General features: G+C 33.7%; 1 protein-coding gene across 1 annotated transcript; it reads right to left on the reverse strand.

Annotated features, from left to right (window-relative positions):
• Positions 1-7,996: 7,996 nt before the first annotated feature.
• LOC127702780 (uncharacterized) lies at positions 7,997-15,624 on the reverse strand. Its single transcript, XM_052207082.1, has 3 exons — positions 14,674-15,624; positions 10,117-11,210; positions 7,997-8,024 (listed from the first exon to the last, which is right to left on the reverse strand). Exons 1-3 carry the CDS (start codon positions 15,598-15,600, stop codon positions 7,997-7,999), a joined length of 2,049 nt encoding a protein of 682 aa, XP_052063042.1. The 5' UTR covers positions 15,601-15,624.
• Positions 15,625-15,836: the final 212 nt, after the last annotated feature.

The following is a 15,836-nucleotide window of genomic DNA, read 5'->3' on the forward strand; positions in this document are numbered from 1 at the left end:
AACATCAATAAAAGCGCCGTTCTTTTGCTTTTTGTGTGTTTTTTGTTGTGCATGTACTGATTTTTTGTCATGCATAGATACCCCATATCCTTTGTTTTTCTTTTAAAATTGTATGTCCGTGTTTAAATAAGTCAAAAATAAGCTTCACGTTGTCAGTTTTATACATGTAAAAATCTTTGCGAGACCTGTAACATGTACTAACGATGACATGTGGTTATTTGCAATCATACTACATATTTTCATATTCTTTAATTCAACATGTATTACTATAGTGACAACTTTAAGCTTTTTAAATTAGGATTTTAAATCGTTCACTTCCTAGGCTTTCCATTGTTTGTTTTCCCACTCAATTTGATTACCTGACGCACGTGTTTATGTTACACTCTGATTTTATTTTAACTCATTAATTAACTGCAGCATGATCATTGGGGTGCCTGTCATATGTGAAATTTGACCATTTTAAAGGTTTTTTTTTATAGAGAAGTTGAATCATTTAGGCTTGTCTTTTGTGCCAAAAAAAAAAAGTTAACACACTTTTCACTAAATTATTTTTATATCTGACAATATGCATGAAAAACTAGACTACCATAATGTGTGCATGGTTCTTCGCGTTTACAGTCATTTAGGTTCCCAAAGGGTGAAAAAATACACAATATGGACTTTATTTTAGAACATACTCAACAGTACGACTTATGTAACTTATATGGCAATAACGATGACGTTAGTTTTAATCATTACTCCTACATTCTAACCCCCGAACTGAAGTTGTTAAAGAATGATATCTTACGGTAAAATAATACAAATGTATATGTTCTTCTGTGTTAAAGCATTTTTTGATTACCTTTCTATGTGCTTCATTTATTACTTATAACCAACACATACAAATATGTTTATATGAAAAAGGTCTTAAGGCAAAACGTTATACGTTAAACAATCGTGCCGTACAAATACAAAAGTTCCTATAGTTGTTATTTTCTTTGTCATTTGGTCTCTTGTGGAGCGTTGTCTCATTGGCATTCATACCACATCTACTTATTTTTATATTATTTACTTCAGTGATAAACATTAAAAAAGCTACAAGATTATGTACTCACTGTTGAATAATATATTTTAAAAGATTTACAATAATCACCGGTGATACATATTTTTTAACGGAACAACAACCATCAGCTGTGAACTGCCTTGCCGGTAGTTATCCACTTGTTTAATACAATAAGTCTAAAATTTTTTTTTTTTGCATTTAATCTCGCTTAGTATTGTTCAAATAGACCGTATCCAGATTGAATCAAAAATTTCAAATTCATTTCTGTTTTAAATGTTTTTTTGAATATCTGTTGACGACCAGTTCAAAAAGTACTATTTGTTTGTCTGTGCCTCTCACAATTTGTGCAAGCAGAGCTGTTTATGACATTTTCGTTTTCTATTTGTGATATGTTAAACCTTTTTGTCATAAAATTATTAATTATTCTTGATATTTCGGGAGGAAGTTGTATACATTCCATTTAATTCTTCCTAACATTCTACTGAATATTTAATGACGTATGGCATTGTCAGTTTGTTTTAGGCTTTAAACAATCTCTTTTGTATCTTAACCTCTTTTTTGCAGTGCATAATTTCACTCTCAAAGGGGCGAGAGCAGGTGCAAGGACAGCGTAAGCGTCTCCTGCTATGCATGCATCCCCAGTCATGCGAATGTATACTTATTCAAAATATAACAATCGGTAAAGTCACATCTCAAACAACCGCAAAAAAAACAGGTTGATAGAGTAAGACACCGACACATTGTTTCGATAAACCAATTCTTGAAATTGACCGTAAAACTTATTTAGTATCGATTTCAGTCAATCTTCCTCATCTCTCTATTGGGACTGTTTTAATAAATTTCGTATAAAGTGAACATGCACGATTGTAGCGTGTCGATTGAGATGTGTAAACGCCAGATATTTGGTCAGAGCGTATGTTTCTGAAATTGAAAGTTGACAAATGGAAAATTGAAATCAACACGTATGTCATAGGTTCTAGTTGTGAGAATTTTAAGGAAAGTATCAAAATATAAAGCAGATCTTCTTGTTTACTAAGTAGTATTATTAATCCCACTGGTATATTAGTACATGAGATGCAAGCTTTCTTAGAAATGTGTTTCATTGAGTAATAGTACAACATCAATATATCTTAAGGTGAAATTAAACAATTTGGGTTATAGGATGACCTGCAGGACCATATTCGTATGAAGACGATGAACAAAGGAAGTTAAGTTCTTCGAAACCCTCTTGTGTATGAAAAACAGGAATGCAATGGGTTTTATGTAATTATACATAATAACAGATGTAGTTTTATCGTTTTTGGAGCAATCTTTTTATGTTGTAATGCAAATATGTCTTTAAACTTTATACAATGAAAATGAGGTGTTACGGCATAATAATAGTTATATCGGTTAGTTCTGCCAAAATGATTTGCAACAATAGCAATTCTAACTTTCGTTCCACAATATGTTTGCCATTTGATTAAAGAAAATAACACTTCCGAAAAGCTTTTCTGGATTTACCTTCATCAGAAACGCTCAAATCTTAACATTAGAAAGCCAGGGAGGTATGAATACGTGGAAAAAGAGAGGCGAAAGATACCAAAGGGACATTCAAACTCATAAGTCGAAAATAAACTGATAACGGCATGGCTAAAAAAGGAAAAGACCAGCAGACAAACAACGGTACACGAATCAGAACATAGAAAACTAAGGACTGAGCAAGACGAACCCCACCAAAATCTGGTGTGATCTCAGATGCTCCGAAAGGGTAAGCAGATCCTGCTCCACATGTGACATCAGTCGTGTTGCTCATGTTAGTACAAACCCGTTTGCATTCGGGGAAAAGGGGACGGGATTGTAGTTACGACATTTGGAACATATCCGCTATCATCTGTGAAACGGCCCCCCGGTGGATCGCTATCCTTGCCGTGGTCGGGGGGCTTGCGTGTCTCAGTGACCCCAAGAGCTATGCCAGTTGGAGCTTTGTCTCTTGGTAGGGTTACCCATGCTGGACAGGTCGAAGGGTAGAGACCAGACTAAAGTGATCCGAACATCGTACGAGTTGCCCGATGTTTTGAATAAAATAGGCTCTCCAACCCGTTGGCCGTGGGTTGCTACCCGTGTCGGTGGTTGACGAGATCCTTGCGGATGAGGGCTGTAGCCAGACTCCTTACGGTCAGAAAATACCCGAACGGACGAGACTATAGTTCAATAAGCTGCTTTGGCTCCAATATCATCTAAACGGGAGGTCGGATGGACCCGGTTCGATCAATCGGCTGGTCATGTCGAGCCCTTCAGTTAATCCTCAACAATAAGCTTTCTTGTAACAATTTTCATTATATACACATGTGTTTTAAATTAAGCTATTTATATTTCGGATAACTGAAGAAGGCGATGGCTCATGGGTCAATCAAGTGGTACGCTTTCTATTTCGCTTGATGGATACGCTCTGCTTGAGTATACTATTCTTGGAACATCTGGTGCTTTCCGCAGTGGATCTTGGGTGCTAATTTTGGGGATCAGCTACGTTATACATGTTATACTTGGAGCTCGTTTTCAGCATTAGCACTTGACCCCGGCTCGCCACGGAAACACAGCATCGCCCTTGTAGGCACTCCGAGGTGGGTGGATGACAAGAATGGTGAATCTTTCTCATTTCATATGGCACAACAAAACCAACCCTCTAAATCAGCTTTAATACATAAAAAAAGAAAATGTGATGATTCAGTGCCCTGTCACGAAGATGACAGTTGGCCCAGATTTATTGTAATAAAAGGAACAGATGAAAAACCAATTTCCAAAATATCTCCCTTTGTGATTCACAAACAAATTCTAAGCGTTGCTGGTACTGTTAAAAAAGTTTCAAAAATGAGATCAGGCAATTTGTTGGTTGAATGTTCCAACAAAAGTCAATCAACAAATTTGCTTACACTGACAACAATTACAAACTTTCCTGTTTCTGCCTCTCCTCACAACAGTTTGAACAGCTGTAAGGGGATCATTCGAGACAGAAGTCAATACCTTGGTGACCTTACCGTGGAAGAAATCTGTGAGGAACTTTCAAGCCAAGGTGTAACTGATGTTGTTAGATTTCAAATAAAAAAGAATGGAAATATAATCAAATTAAATACATATCTTTTGACATTTAGAACTCCAACTCCTCCTCCATCTATTACTTTAGGTTGCTTCGGAATCAGAGTTGACAGGTTTATCCCTAATCCAATTCGATGCTTCACTTGTCAAAAGTTTGGTCATGGAAGCAAACAATGTCGTGGTACGCAGAGATGCTTCAAGTGTTCTGACGAAGGACACGAGGGAACAACCTGTAGCTCTGAATCTTCTAAATGCGTAAACTGTGGTGAATCCCATTTTTCATCATCTAGGGACTGCCCTGTTTACCTTAAAGAAAAAAATATTATCAAAATTAAAACAGAAAGAAACATCAGTTACCCAGAAGCTAAACAGATAGCTTCTGTTTCGAATGATCTCCTTGTTTCGAACAGACCATCGTACGCCAGCAAAGTTGTCTGCTCATTTAGTCACGAGCATACACAAACTCGCATGACCTGGCCAATTGATGCTGAGACATTTACAATGCTGCCTGTTGAAACAGAACCTAACGATAAAATATTAATTCCAAGAAAACCAACACCTTCTAAAACCAGTACTCAGTCAACTCAATCTTCCTTACAGAGCTCAATGTCATCATCTAAAAAAAATGAAAAAAAGAAATCAAATAAAAAAGATACAGTTAAATCAGACAGTTGGGGCGGTGAATCTGTCTGGGATCTTCCCAGTGACATAGATGATTCTTCCATCTCCAATAGTCCTCCTTCATCTACATCTAATAAAACTAGTTTATCTTCTACATCCAGTACAAAGTCTTCTAAAGCCCCGTCTCCTCTTCGTTCTCCAGAACAGAAGGATGTTCCAAATAAGCCAGCAAATACATCCTCTCAGAAGTCTTCTGATTCGAGGTCGCGGGGTAGGGGTCGAGGCGGAGTAAAACCAGCTGCGCACGGTCCTGGAGATCGACGACTCTCCTCACACAACAGATTTTCAACACTTAACGACGAATCAGAAATGGAAATCGAAAGTGTTCCGCCACCCGAAAGATTACAATCTCAGGGTGAGCGAAATAAGAATGCTGGCAAACTCGATAGCATTCGCCCGTCTATTAACAAATCATGACTAATATCATCCAATGGAATTGCCGAGGTCTTAAAATAAATCTTCTCGAGTTGACGCTTCTAGTTCAGTCATTTTTACCTACTGCATTTTGTCTTCAAGAAACTCATTTAAAAGAAAGTGACAATGTATCTTGAAATATGTATGATTTATTTAATAATGTTTCATTTACAAATATTGTTTCATTTTTAAAAGAAGTTGGAATATATTCTAAAATATAAAAATGTTATTATATTTAAAACGTTTTTAAATTTTATCACGTTATCTTAATGTTCATTTTTATTTGTACATAATCAATTTGCTTTAATCTAGAATTTTAGTTTATTGAAGGACCTTTTGTCTGATTTTAAGAATATGCTTTAAATTGTAAAAAATATTCGAATTAGCTCTCGCCGCGATATAGCCTTGTTGTGCTAATGCGGCGTAAAGCAACCAACAATCAATCAATCAAAATCTGTGAAACGGATATTTCATAACGGTCAACCAACTCGTGATGGCGTCCGTAAAATTTACGAAGGGTTTATTTCAACTTCACCACTTGGAAATCTTGGTTTAATAGCTTCCTTGTGAGCAGCAAACCTCTGTCAATGAAATCATGATAGGAAATACAAGCCCTGGAATATCGTATCAACTAGGAGATATATACCCCTGATGCAGGCGTTGCTACATAGAAATGGAAAGTTCACAATTCGGAAGCTGAAATCTTTTTTTTGTCGTAAATTTTGTTTTCAACCGACCTTCATTATCAATTTATAGATGTAAGTCAAGATATGAGGCAGACCTAACTGTATCTGTTGTATCTTTTATCTCAAGTTCGATGAGAAAGATACGTTTAACATAGTCACCAAATTTTGAATTCTTCAGTGAAAGAACATCATCTGTATAGCGGAAAGTAAAGTTAAAGGATATTGCTAACTTCTTTTCTTTCTTCCTAAGAAGTTCCTGTATGAAGACAGCTTCATATGAATAAAGGAACAAGTCGGCTAGAAGAGGGGCACAGTTGGTTCCCATAGGAATGCCGATTGTTTGTGGAAAAACGCGTCCTCCAAACGTTACAAAAATGTTGTCAATCAAGAAATCAAGAATCTTGATAATGTCAGTTTCAGAGAATTTTTTGTTTGAATCAGAGTGATTTTTTACAAAGCAGGATTTATTCGTCCCTTAGACAAGATACTTGTATCTGTTACAGGCGTTTTCTAAATTTAGGCATTTTGTAAAATGACTGAATTTTCAGGCAATTTATACCATTCCTAACCTTGACAGGCATTATGTAAAATGACTAAAAATACCAAGTCATTTTGTAAAATGACTGAAATGTTGAAGCAAAATTCAACAAATTGCCTGTTCACTTTCAGGTAATTTGTTTAAAAAAAAGGATAATTGTTATTGAGATGCATATGACCAAAACACCATATCTTGCTAATACAATAACTGATGGTTCGGTAAAAATTGAGTTTATTCTTCAAAAAAAGCTGAGAAAGTTTGTATTCTACGTTAAGTATGTACTCACTCTGTACTTCAGATAGTAAAAAGTAAAATAACAAAAATACCGAACTCCAACGCAATTTCAAGACGGAAAGTCCTTTATAAAATGGCAAAATCAAAAGCTCAAACACATCTAACGAATGGAAAACAACTGTCATATTTCTGATTTTATAATTTTTTTGTCATATCAGAAGGACAAATTGTTCTTGAAATAGAGCAAAGTTTTGAAAAAGAACTTTTAGAAAATCTAGATCTAAACAATATCGTCTAATATGGAGCCGAGAAAAAAAAACATCTTTTTTTTATTGACTGATTGTTGGTTTTTGTTTTTGTTTTTTTGTTTTTGACATTCAGCAGCAAATATTACATGCATTTTTAAGACGAGAACAAATCGATAACAAATCAAAGAGGTAAGTTCTGCAATGGATTGACCTGGATAAAGGACAGGAATTTTGACTGCCTCTTAAAATAAAGGTATGTTTGATAGGAACAGAAAAGTTGCCTCCAATTTATATATTCTGCATAGGCAAACAAATTCCCTCTCTATATATAGCATGGATTTTGTCATACAAGGCCATGTTTAGTTGTCTATGCAAAGATCTGAGGATCTTCATTTTCACTGCCTAAAGTGAATTCTTGGGTATTTGCAATTACTGTGTTTGGTGAATTATATCGACATTAGTTTAACCATTGTTAAAATCTGGAAAATAGACCAAGAAGCAACAAACAAAGGTGTATCGACAGTGTAAACATCACCTGCTATGGATGCATAACCTGAATTGTGTATATCTGCCTCAGCTTGTTTTTTTTCCCTAATAAGCAGAAAGATGTCAGTCAACCTAATCATGCTTATGTGACTTTGAATCTGTTGGGAACACATGCAATAAAAGATATTTATGTGTGTGTATTTTGCAAAACCCAATGTTGGTCGAACATTAAGTGATTTATCATAAAACATATTGACTAAGGTAAATGTGTGTTTCACCAAATTTAGTTGTAGCGCTAAGACCAGATTTTACGCCAAACAATGTATTTGAAAAATAATCAGGACAAAAGTGTAACAGATTATGTTACCAAACATTATATGAAATAACAAATAATTGTCAAATTCGGTGTCTGTATCAGTAGAATTTGTTTTTAATCATTAAAACTCTTACATGTCTTAAATTGCAAGCTTTAAAATTCAGCAATTATCATTTATAAAACTGATCTAAATCTGTTGTTCGATACTTTCAATTGCCCAGTTTTTGTGAATATTTCATACTATAAAATAATTTCAGGCATTTTGTAAAATGCCTTTCAATTTTTCCAGGCATTTTTCAAATGCCTGAAAAAATTAGTCAATATATAAAATGCCTAAATTAAGAAAATGCCTGTAACATATCTACGTTTACCATTCTTTTTTATGAAACAAAGCAGGACCAACTCTTTTAATTTGTCTTTTAGTTTGGAATAGGGAATATTTGTAAGTACGGTAAGTAAGTAAGGATATATGAACACAGAGGACCCAAAAGAATTGCCAAATTCATATAAGGCTAACTTTGCCTGAGCGAGTTGAAACCTTAATTTTTAAACTTATCAACGCGGAATTTTAAGAAAGTTTTGAGTGCAATATGAATTCAACAATTTGGAACCTTTTGATTACAGGACAATAATAACAATAGAGCGCGTTCAATTATTATTCAGCTTTTTTTGTTTGTCAATTGTGAAAATCTGGACACTCGTTTATGGTTCTTTTAGTATTTGGGTCCTCAATGTCTTTATTTGGTATTTTTAATTATTTTGATTCGAGCGTCACTGCTTGAGTCTTTTAAAAACGAAACGCGCGTCTGGCGTACAAAATTCAAATCCTGGTATCTATGATGAGTTTATTATGGTTGTTTTAAAATTAAAACATCAAGGAATACTACATTTTATTTCACAAGGATATCTTCGATAAATACTTTGCACTATATTACAATTGCATATAGAGGTAAAAGTTATTGTTGAAAAAAAAAAATATGTCGCGTATACCTGCAGTATGGACTCATATATTTTGACATAACATGGTAACAATTGAGTTATCATAAAATATATTCAGACAATTTCCAAGATGGAGACTTTAATTAATTGATATATGTATATATGCTCTTCCCATTTATATCATTCTGCTTGTTCTTAATGTTTGTCCATTAGATAGGGTCTGTTGTTTATATATTTTGAACAAAAATGCATTTTAAACTCAGACACTTTTTTAAAAATTTTAAATGCTTTCGCTTGTTTCAATGCAAAACTATACTTTTACATGTTAGATTTTCTGAACGAATATCACCAAGTGCCCTTTCATGTTTATGCTGGTCTTTATATTGTATTGTCAGACAACTTATGTGATTATATGTTGGAGAAAAATCAACTTTAATATGTGTTCCTTTTTCAATACTTTAGTAAATTTCGTTGTTTTTTTAATATATGCCATAGTACTTGATAATATCAAAGAATTCGCCACACAACTCATCGTTTCGTTAGGAATACTTATTATTCTCGACAACAAATACTATTAGAACCAACCAATTTAATTTTCTCCTGGACATAGACCTAAAAGTTATAATTTTACAACAACATATATGTATTAAATTAGAAAGATAATAGGATTCGTCGGTAAATATACATTAATAACTGTTTTTTATTTTGTAGTGCAATGTATTTGTATTTGTGAGTACTCATAAATATAAAGTAAGAGGTGACCTTTTTAATTGATTTGTTCGTTTTACTTTCAGATTTAGTCAATTTCAAATATTACAAATATCTCTCCATCGAAGAAAACAATCTTTACATGTACTACCGCATTTGAAGTCCTGATTTCAAGTAATCTTTTGTTTTCATTTTTCAGATATCACAGCTTCCGTTTTTGATGAGTCAATCAGCGATATTGTCGTTGTTTCGATTATGTTGCCTTGTGATGTGTAAGATGTCGAAGCCGTAGACGATGATTCTTTGGCTTTTCTGAACAACTGAAGGACTCTTCTGTTACACATGAAGGAAACAAAAATAAAAACCCCTTGCAGAGCGTTAAGCATTGAGACTATGGAAGAAATAACGGACACTGGAAAAAGGGTATCAATTATTTGGAGAAGCCATGTTATTCCCGTTATCGAGAACAATTTTACATATATAGAAAAATGAACACGATTTAATGTTGTACTCTGTTCTTCTCTTTTTACTTTAGGCGTAGAGACTATTTTTACTGACGTCACAATAAAGAAATATATATTTGTCAAACACACTAGCGTTATTGGTATTATAAATGTAACGATAATGGCTGTCGGTCGATTTAAAAAGCATATGTGTCCTCCATATCCGATAGAATCATCATGTATAAAAGTTGTTATCATATTGATTGACACTATTAAAATTGGAAGTCCATATGAATAAAAACATACGAAATTAAAACTTTCTTGTGTCCTGACTGTCCGGATGAATACAGTATTATCTTACTTCGAAAAACACGGAACATATGGAACGAGCAAACGTTCAAGCAGCCGAATGTTGCTAACCAAAATATATGCATTAAAATACCAATCAATATGCATAACGTGTTTGAATGAGATGCGTATAATCCAAACTGGAACAACAAATGGGCGAAAAACATTGCAAAAACTAAACACATGTTATTTTTTCCTGGGAATGACCTCAGAGTACCAAATAAGCAATAGATAATGAATGTTAAAAGTAGGCAAAACAAGGACAAAAGTGTACAACTCATCATGAGTATACTCAAAAAAGAGATTGCTCGACTTTCGAAACCTGGTTGACTTGCAAAAATGTCCTTATACTCATCTAGACAAAGTCTAGCTTTTTTTTTTGGCATCAAAATATATTCATTATCATAATGTATCTCCGATCCACTGAGATTCAACGTCAATTCATAATTATCCTCGTCAACTTGAAATTCATTCTCATCCATTTCGACTTGTTCACAGACTAATAATTCACTGAGCTCGGAATATTTGTGCCGATGAACATTCTTAAAAGTATGTACGTTTGTGTAGCGACAAGTTTTTGCAGAATTCATTTTGTTTATCACTCCTGGAAAATTATATAATTTCTCAGTCTTTTTTATAACGAATTTAAATAGTGCATCACCGTATTGTATAGAAAACGTGTTGAAAGTGAGATTAATTAACTGCTTTTCAATGAAGGATCTATCAACAAACTCGTTAATAAATATCTTTTGGTCCAATATTATATCAAAGAACGTTCCGTTCATCAGAGTCTTTGAACAGCTGAGATTTACATTTAACTCCGATGCTTCAAGGAGCAAACTTCTTACCTTTAAATATGTTTGCAAAAATTCAATAAACGAATCCACAATCGTATTCAAAAATTGTGTTGTTACGCTAATCATTCTGGTAGCTTTATTCCTCAATGTTAATGACAATATATACCCAAGATTACTTGTAAACGGTAGTAAAGGAACACAGCCATTGTTTGTCAGAATTCTTCCAGGGTAGCATTGAATATCGCGGCACTCATTCTGAAAAGCAGTCAAATCGATTTAGTATATAAACATTAGAAATATACGAATGATATAAACATTAGATGTACCGTCAATATGTTGCAATGAGTACTCATTTATTCTTTCACTTTTATGAATTGCAGCTAGTTACTAAACTTATAATATCTAACGGAAAACATGCTTATAATTTTCTTGTATTCAAATAACTAAATGATCAAAAATACATAATTGGAACATAAAATCCACACCATGTCACATTCTGCAGCGGCTAAGGTACAAACAATTGTGTGTAGATATAGCACTATGACTTCAAATTATATCTACTGTCTCCTTCTTATAAAATAAAACGAGTCAACAGATTTATATCAAACAGAATTATATTGTCTATTTGTTGAAATGGACACTTTAACAATTCTGTGCGTCCGTAGCGTGTTTTTTTTTTGTATCTACCTTCATCCAAAACTCTGAAAACTCTAAATTTTAAAGCCAGAAATGCTAAAGAAGCTTAACGGCATAAAAAGTGAAATAACAAAAAATACCAAACTCCAAGGGAAATTCAAAACGAAAAGTCCTTTATAAAATGGCAAATCAAAAACTCAAACACATTTCACGAATAGAAAACAACTGTCGTATTCCTGACTTGGTACAGGCATTTCCTTATGTAAAAATGGGTTGTTTTAAAAGAATAACCAACACCATCAAAGGTCAACAATATCAAAGGGATACTTTTTAATTTCTAACTCCTTCATTTATTTATGAACGGAAAATTTTAAGAAAGGTATGTTATAAATCATGTCAACAGTAAAACTTTGACTACTGGGCTACTAATACCCTCGCGTACTAACAGTCCATAAGCGGTGGTATTGAATAAAAACAATTAACCCGAATATGTAATCAAATTGAATGGCTGTTTCTTTAAACCAATATAGTCACTGTTTTTCATCAACATAATGGGAAAAAGTCTAATCCAATGATATTAATAATCCTAGATCCAGAGGGATGTAACCTGCTATAAATGTATAAATATCAATGCCAACGAAGTCATAAAATGGGCACATTCTAATGAAGGTTGGTTTTCTACGCCAAATTAAAGTTATCATTCTCATGATGTAAGATAAACGACTGCGAGAGATGTATTACCGTCTTCGCCTTTCCTTACCTATTAGGATCAGTATGTTGTGATTTATTCATCAGGTTTTAGTTTTAAGCTTTCATCAACTATTTACCACAGAAAAGAAATTCAACTGTAAAATTTTGGGAAGAACATTTATTCACACTCTGTCAGATAAAAGCTTCAACATTTTTAACAGGAAGGTAACCACATATACACGGGTTCTCATTGATATATAATTTTTAAAATATCCGCTTTTGTTGGAATAAGGTTGAATAATTTAAGAAAACGATATTTCTAATATATAAAAAGTGGAGAAGACACAAGAGCAACAATCAAACACTCTTGATAGAAGACAACAGACAACGTCATGGTAAAAACAACACAAGAAGACAAAAACAATTGCCAACATGGCATCGGTCGTGGCAAGTAAAAGGGTAAGCCGTATCCGATAATATCACAATCGAGGAAATGGGGTTGAAGCTACAACAAAATGATATCTCTGGTCAAGTTTTGTAAAGAAGACAGGGTTAAGAGATACATGTACCATTACATTCTGTTTTTGTTATGTTTATCCGAATCTTTGATAAAGGATGTAAGTAAATTGTCGTTCTTTAATGATTGAATCTGTGTATATGTAAAATGGATTGTAGTATGATTGCCAATGAGAAAACTCTCCACTAAAGATCATATGAAGTGGATGTTAGTAATAATAGATAACCGTACGGGTTCAACAATGAGACAAACAAAACATACCGTATAGTCGGCTATAAAAGGCCATGGCATGAAAATATGGAACAATGTGTTTGCTTCATGTGATGCGTTCTTTTTGTTTTTGACCAGACGGTAAATATCAATTACTATTTTTTTTATTCATTTTCTGTGTTAAAATTCTGTATTTTAGTTTTGAATTGAACAATATCACGTCTTTTTTCGTTTTGTTTGAATAATTCAGATTTGAAAATCTTGACTACATTCTTCAAAAGTTTAAACCTGCACTATAGTCTTGATTCCGTTCAAAAATCAAATTTAAGATTTTTATTCTATGTTTAATTTAATTTACGCGTTTCTAGACTTGGAGTAACAATAGCTCTGTGTATTGATATTGCACAGGACTTCTGTTGAAGACAAATGTTGTAATTGAGCATTATTTATAATTCATATATAATATATATATATATATATATATATGTGTTATTCATAATTACTCTAAATATTTGAGGAAGCAATTTTTTGTTCTTCACTCGCCGGGATTGGAACTCATGCTATTGGGATATCGAGACAACACCGCCTGCACTGTGTCCAGCGTTATATACCACTCGGCCACCTAGACTGAACAAAAAATTCAGCTTTGGGTGGCCTAGTGTTACCTTTCCTCGTCAGTAGAATCTAGAGTTGTAACACAGTACATGATATATAAGGCATGAAGATGGAATCGATTGCAGATTAGCTTAGTTATCTGTACTAAATGATCGTATGATGCAGTCATAGCAATAATTACGTCTAAACAAGTGACAACTCTAGGACAGATCCATCAATTGGATCACCAGTGAAGTATATAATTATATATGTTTTCAACATATAATTCGTCTCAAATTTAGCCCAACAATGTTAGATCTTCAAATTTGAGATAGCAAATGTTTGCTCTTCCCTCAGCGGGATTCGAACCCTTGATTCTGTGGCATCACGGCAACACCGCCTGCACAGTGTCCATCGCCCTAGACCACTAGGCTATGTAAACATATAGCTTTCGGTGGTCGATGTAATGCCTTTCCTTGTCGGCTTTATCTAGGGTTGTAAGACGGTACATGATGTATAGTGGCAAGTAGATCGTGTACCTTTCAGATCAGCTTTTTTTATCTGTTGTAAAGGATTATAGTGTTAATTACCATGCCGCCACATATGATAAAATTGCTCTGTATGCTTCCGTTTATTCAACTTGACATCTTTTCGTCGATGGTTTAATGATCATCATCATGAATTGGCACCGACAAATTCAAGTTGAAGATGACCTCAGATTAATCAATATATCGTACCCACAAGTCTGTCCCAATTTACTCATTTTTTACAATCATCGAATGATACAATCACCGAATATTAACTTGTCATTCTGAACATAATAGAGGTCACTGCATGGCGTAGCAGGAATTAAATTGCCAGAGTGTTTGATGGAGTTTGTGTTGTACCTTCTAAAGTGTCTTGTCGTTTAATCTCTTTTTTTATATGGACATAGTGACTTAAGCAACTTTTTGGATGATCTTACTTTTCTACATGCAGATATTTTCTAAAAACGGATTTGACGAAATATTAGTTAATTGCATTTATAAACTTATCTAAACACTAAGTCACTAAAATAATTTTATAGTTTACCTTAAGTTTATCATATATCTGAGTTTTGTTACATCTTTTCTCAATTTTGTTGTCTTTTAAATCATCAAATACTCCAAGAGCAAATATTTCCCGAAATGATATCGGTACCAACGGCCCTCCTTGGCCACTAGCACCCGCATTTGGCAATTTTTTTTGCAGCCATTTAAATGTTGGACTAGTTCCTGTGATGCAGACATGGCAAAAATGATTCTTATATGGGGCAAGAGCCTGTATTATCGGCAGATCATGACATTTTTCTTTGTCATTTGGTGTATACAAATTTCGCAACTTTGTTTCGTTACAGGTTGTATGTATCACTTTGTCTCGATTTAAAGGGTTGCACATTCTGCAGAACGGATTTTCCCAATTGAACCACATACGAGGCAAATTCAAAAATGCGCACGCATATTTGATGTCGAGGTCATTATTTGTCCAATTGTCTGTAATATTACATTTGTTATAATTTGAATCAAAACATTTCGTTCCCTGTTTTTGAGGTTTCATGCTGTATCTACATTTTTGGCGAATAGCATGGGTTATATAGTCTTGAAATGACACATGGTAGGTTGGAGAAATATAGTTATCACAAGTAACTGCAATATTCCAATCAATAATTGAATTCCGAAATTCATTAGGTGAAAGATTTTCATTACATAGCATACAGAAAACGTTCTTGTAATGCACTGAAAAATTTCTCTTGCTTATTTGAACCGGCAAATTAGAATATGAAGTTCTATCAAGACTGCTCTGACATAATCTGTTCATTTCAATGTTAGAAGTATTTTTGCATTGGTTATATACAAGAAATCTGTCTCCTAATAACGATAACATTTTATCAGTACATGCCGTTGACAGTTCAAACATTTTGTCAATACAACAAGGTTTTGATTTAAAATAACAATCATCGTTACAATCGCAATCACTCATACTTCTTTGAATTGAGTGTTTATGACATAATACTTTCTGTGTATATTTGTTAAATTTAGTGTGTTAAACGTTTTCATAGCTTTATACGATTGTTCTTGAGATTTGATATTTAGTGTATATTTCCTACTTTTTTCTTTTTCAAACTCATTTTGGACCTTCATATCGTTGATTGTTTTGTCTTTGATAAATTCAATATCCAGAGCCTCGATATGAAACACAAAATCGAAATGTCGTCT

The sequence above is a fragment of the Mytilus californianus genome, unplaced genomic scaffold (assembly GCF_021869535.1).
Source record: "Mytilus californianus isolate M0D057914Y unplaced genomic scaffold, xbMytCali1.0.p SCAF_5, whole genome shotgun sequence".
In the NCBI taxonomy this organism is placed as follows: domain Eukaryota; kingdom Metazoa; phylum Mollusca; class Bivalvia; order Mytilida; family Mytilidae; genus Mytilus; species Mytilus californianus.

Bases quoted from the DNA above. Each gene is read 5' to 3' on its own strand.
- LOC127702780 (XM_052207082.1), bottom strand. From the start codon at position 15,600: ATGAGTGATTGCGATTGTAACGATGATTGTTATTTTAAATCAAAACCT. The intron at 11,211-14,673 runs GTAAACTATAAA...ACTGCTTTTCAG, and splicing joins AGATATATGATAAACTTAAG to AATGAGTGCCGCGATATTCA. The intron at 8,025-10,116 runs GTATGTTTTTAT...TAATTTTTTCAG, and splicing joins CACAAGAAAGTTTTAATTTC to GCATTTGAAAAATGCCTGGA.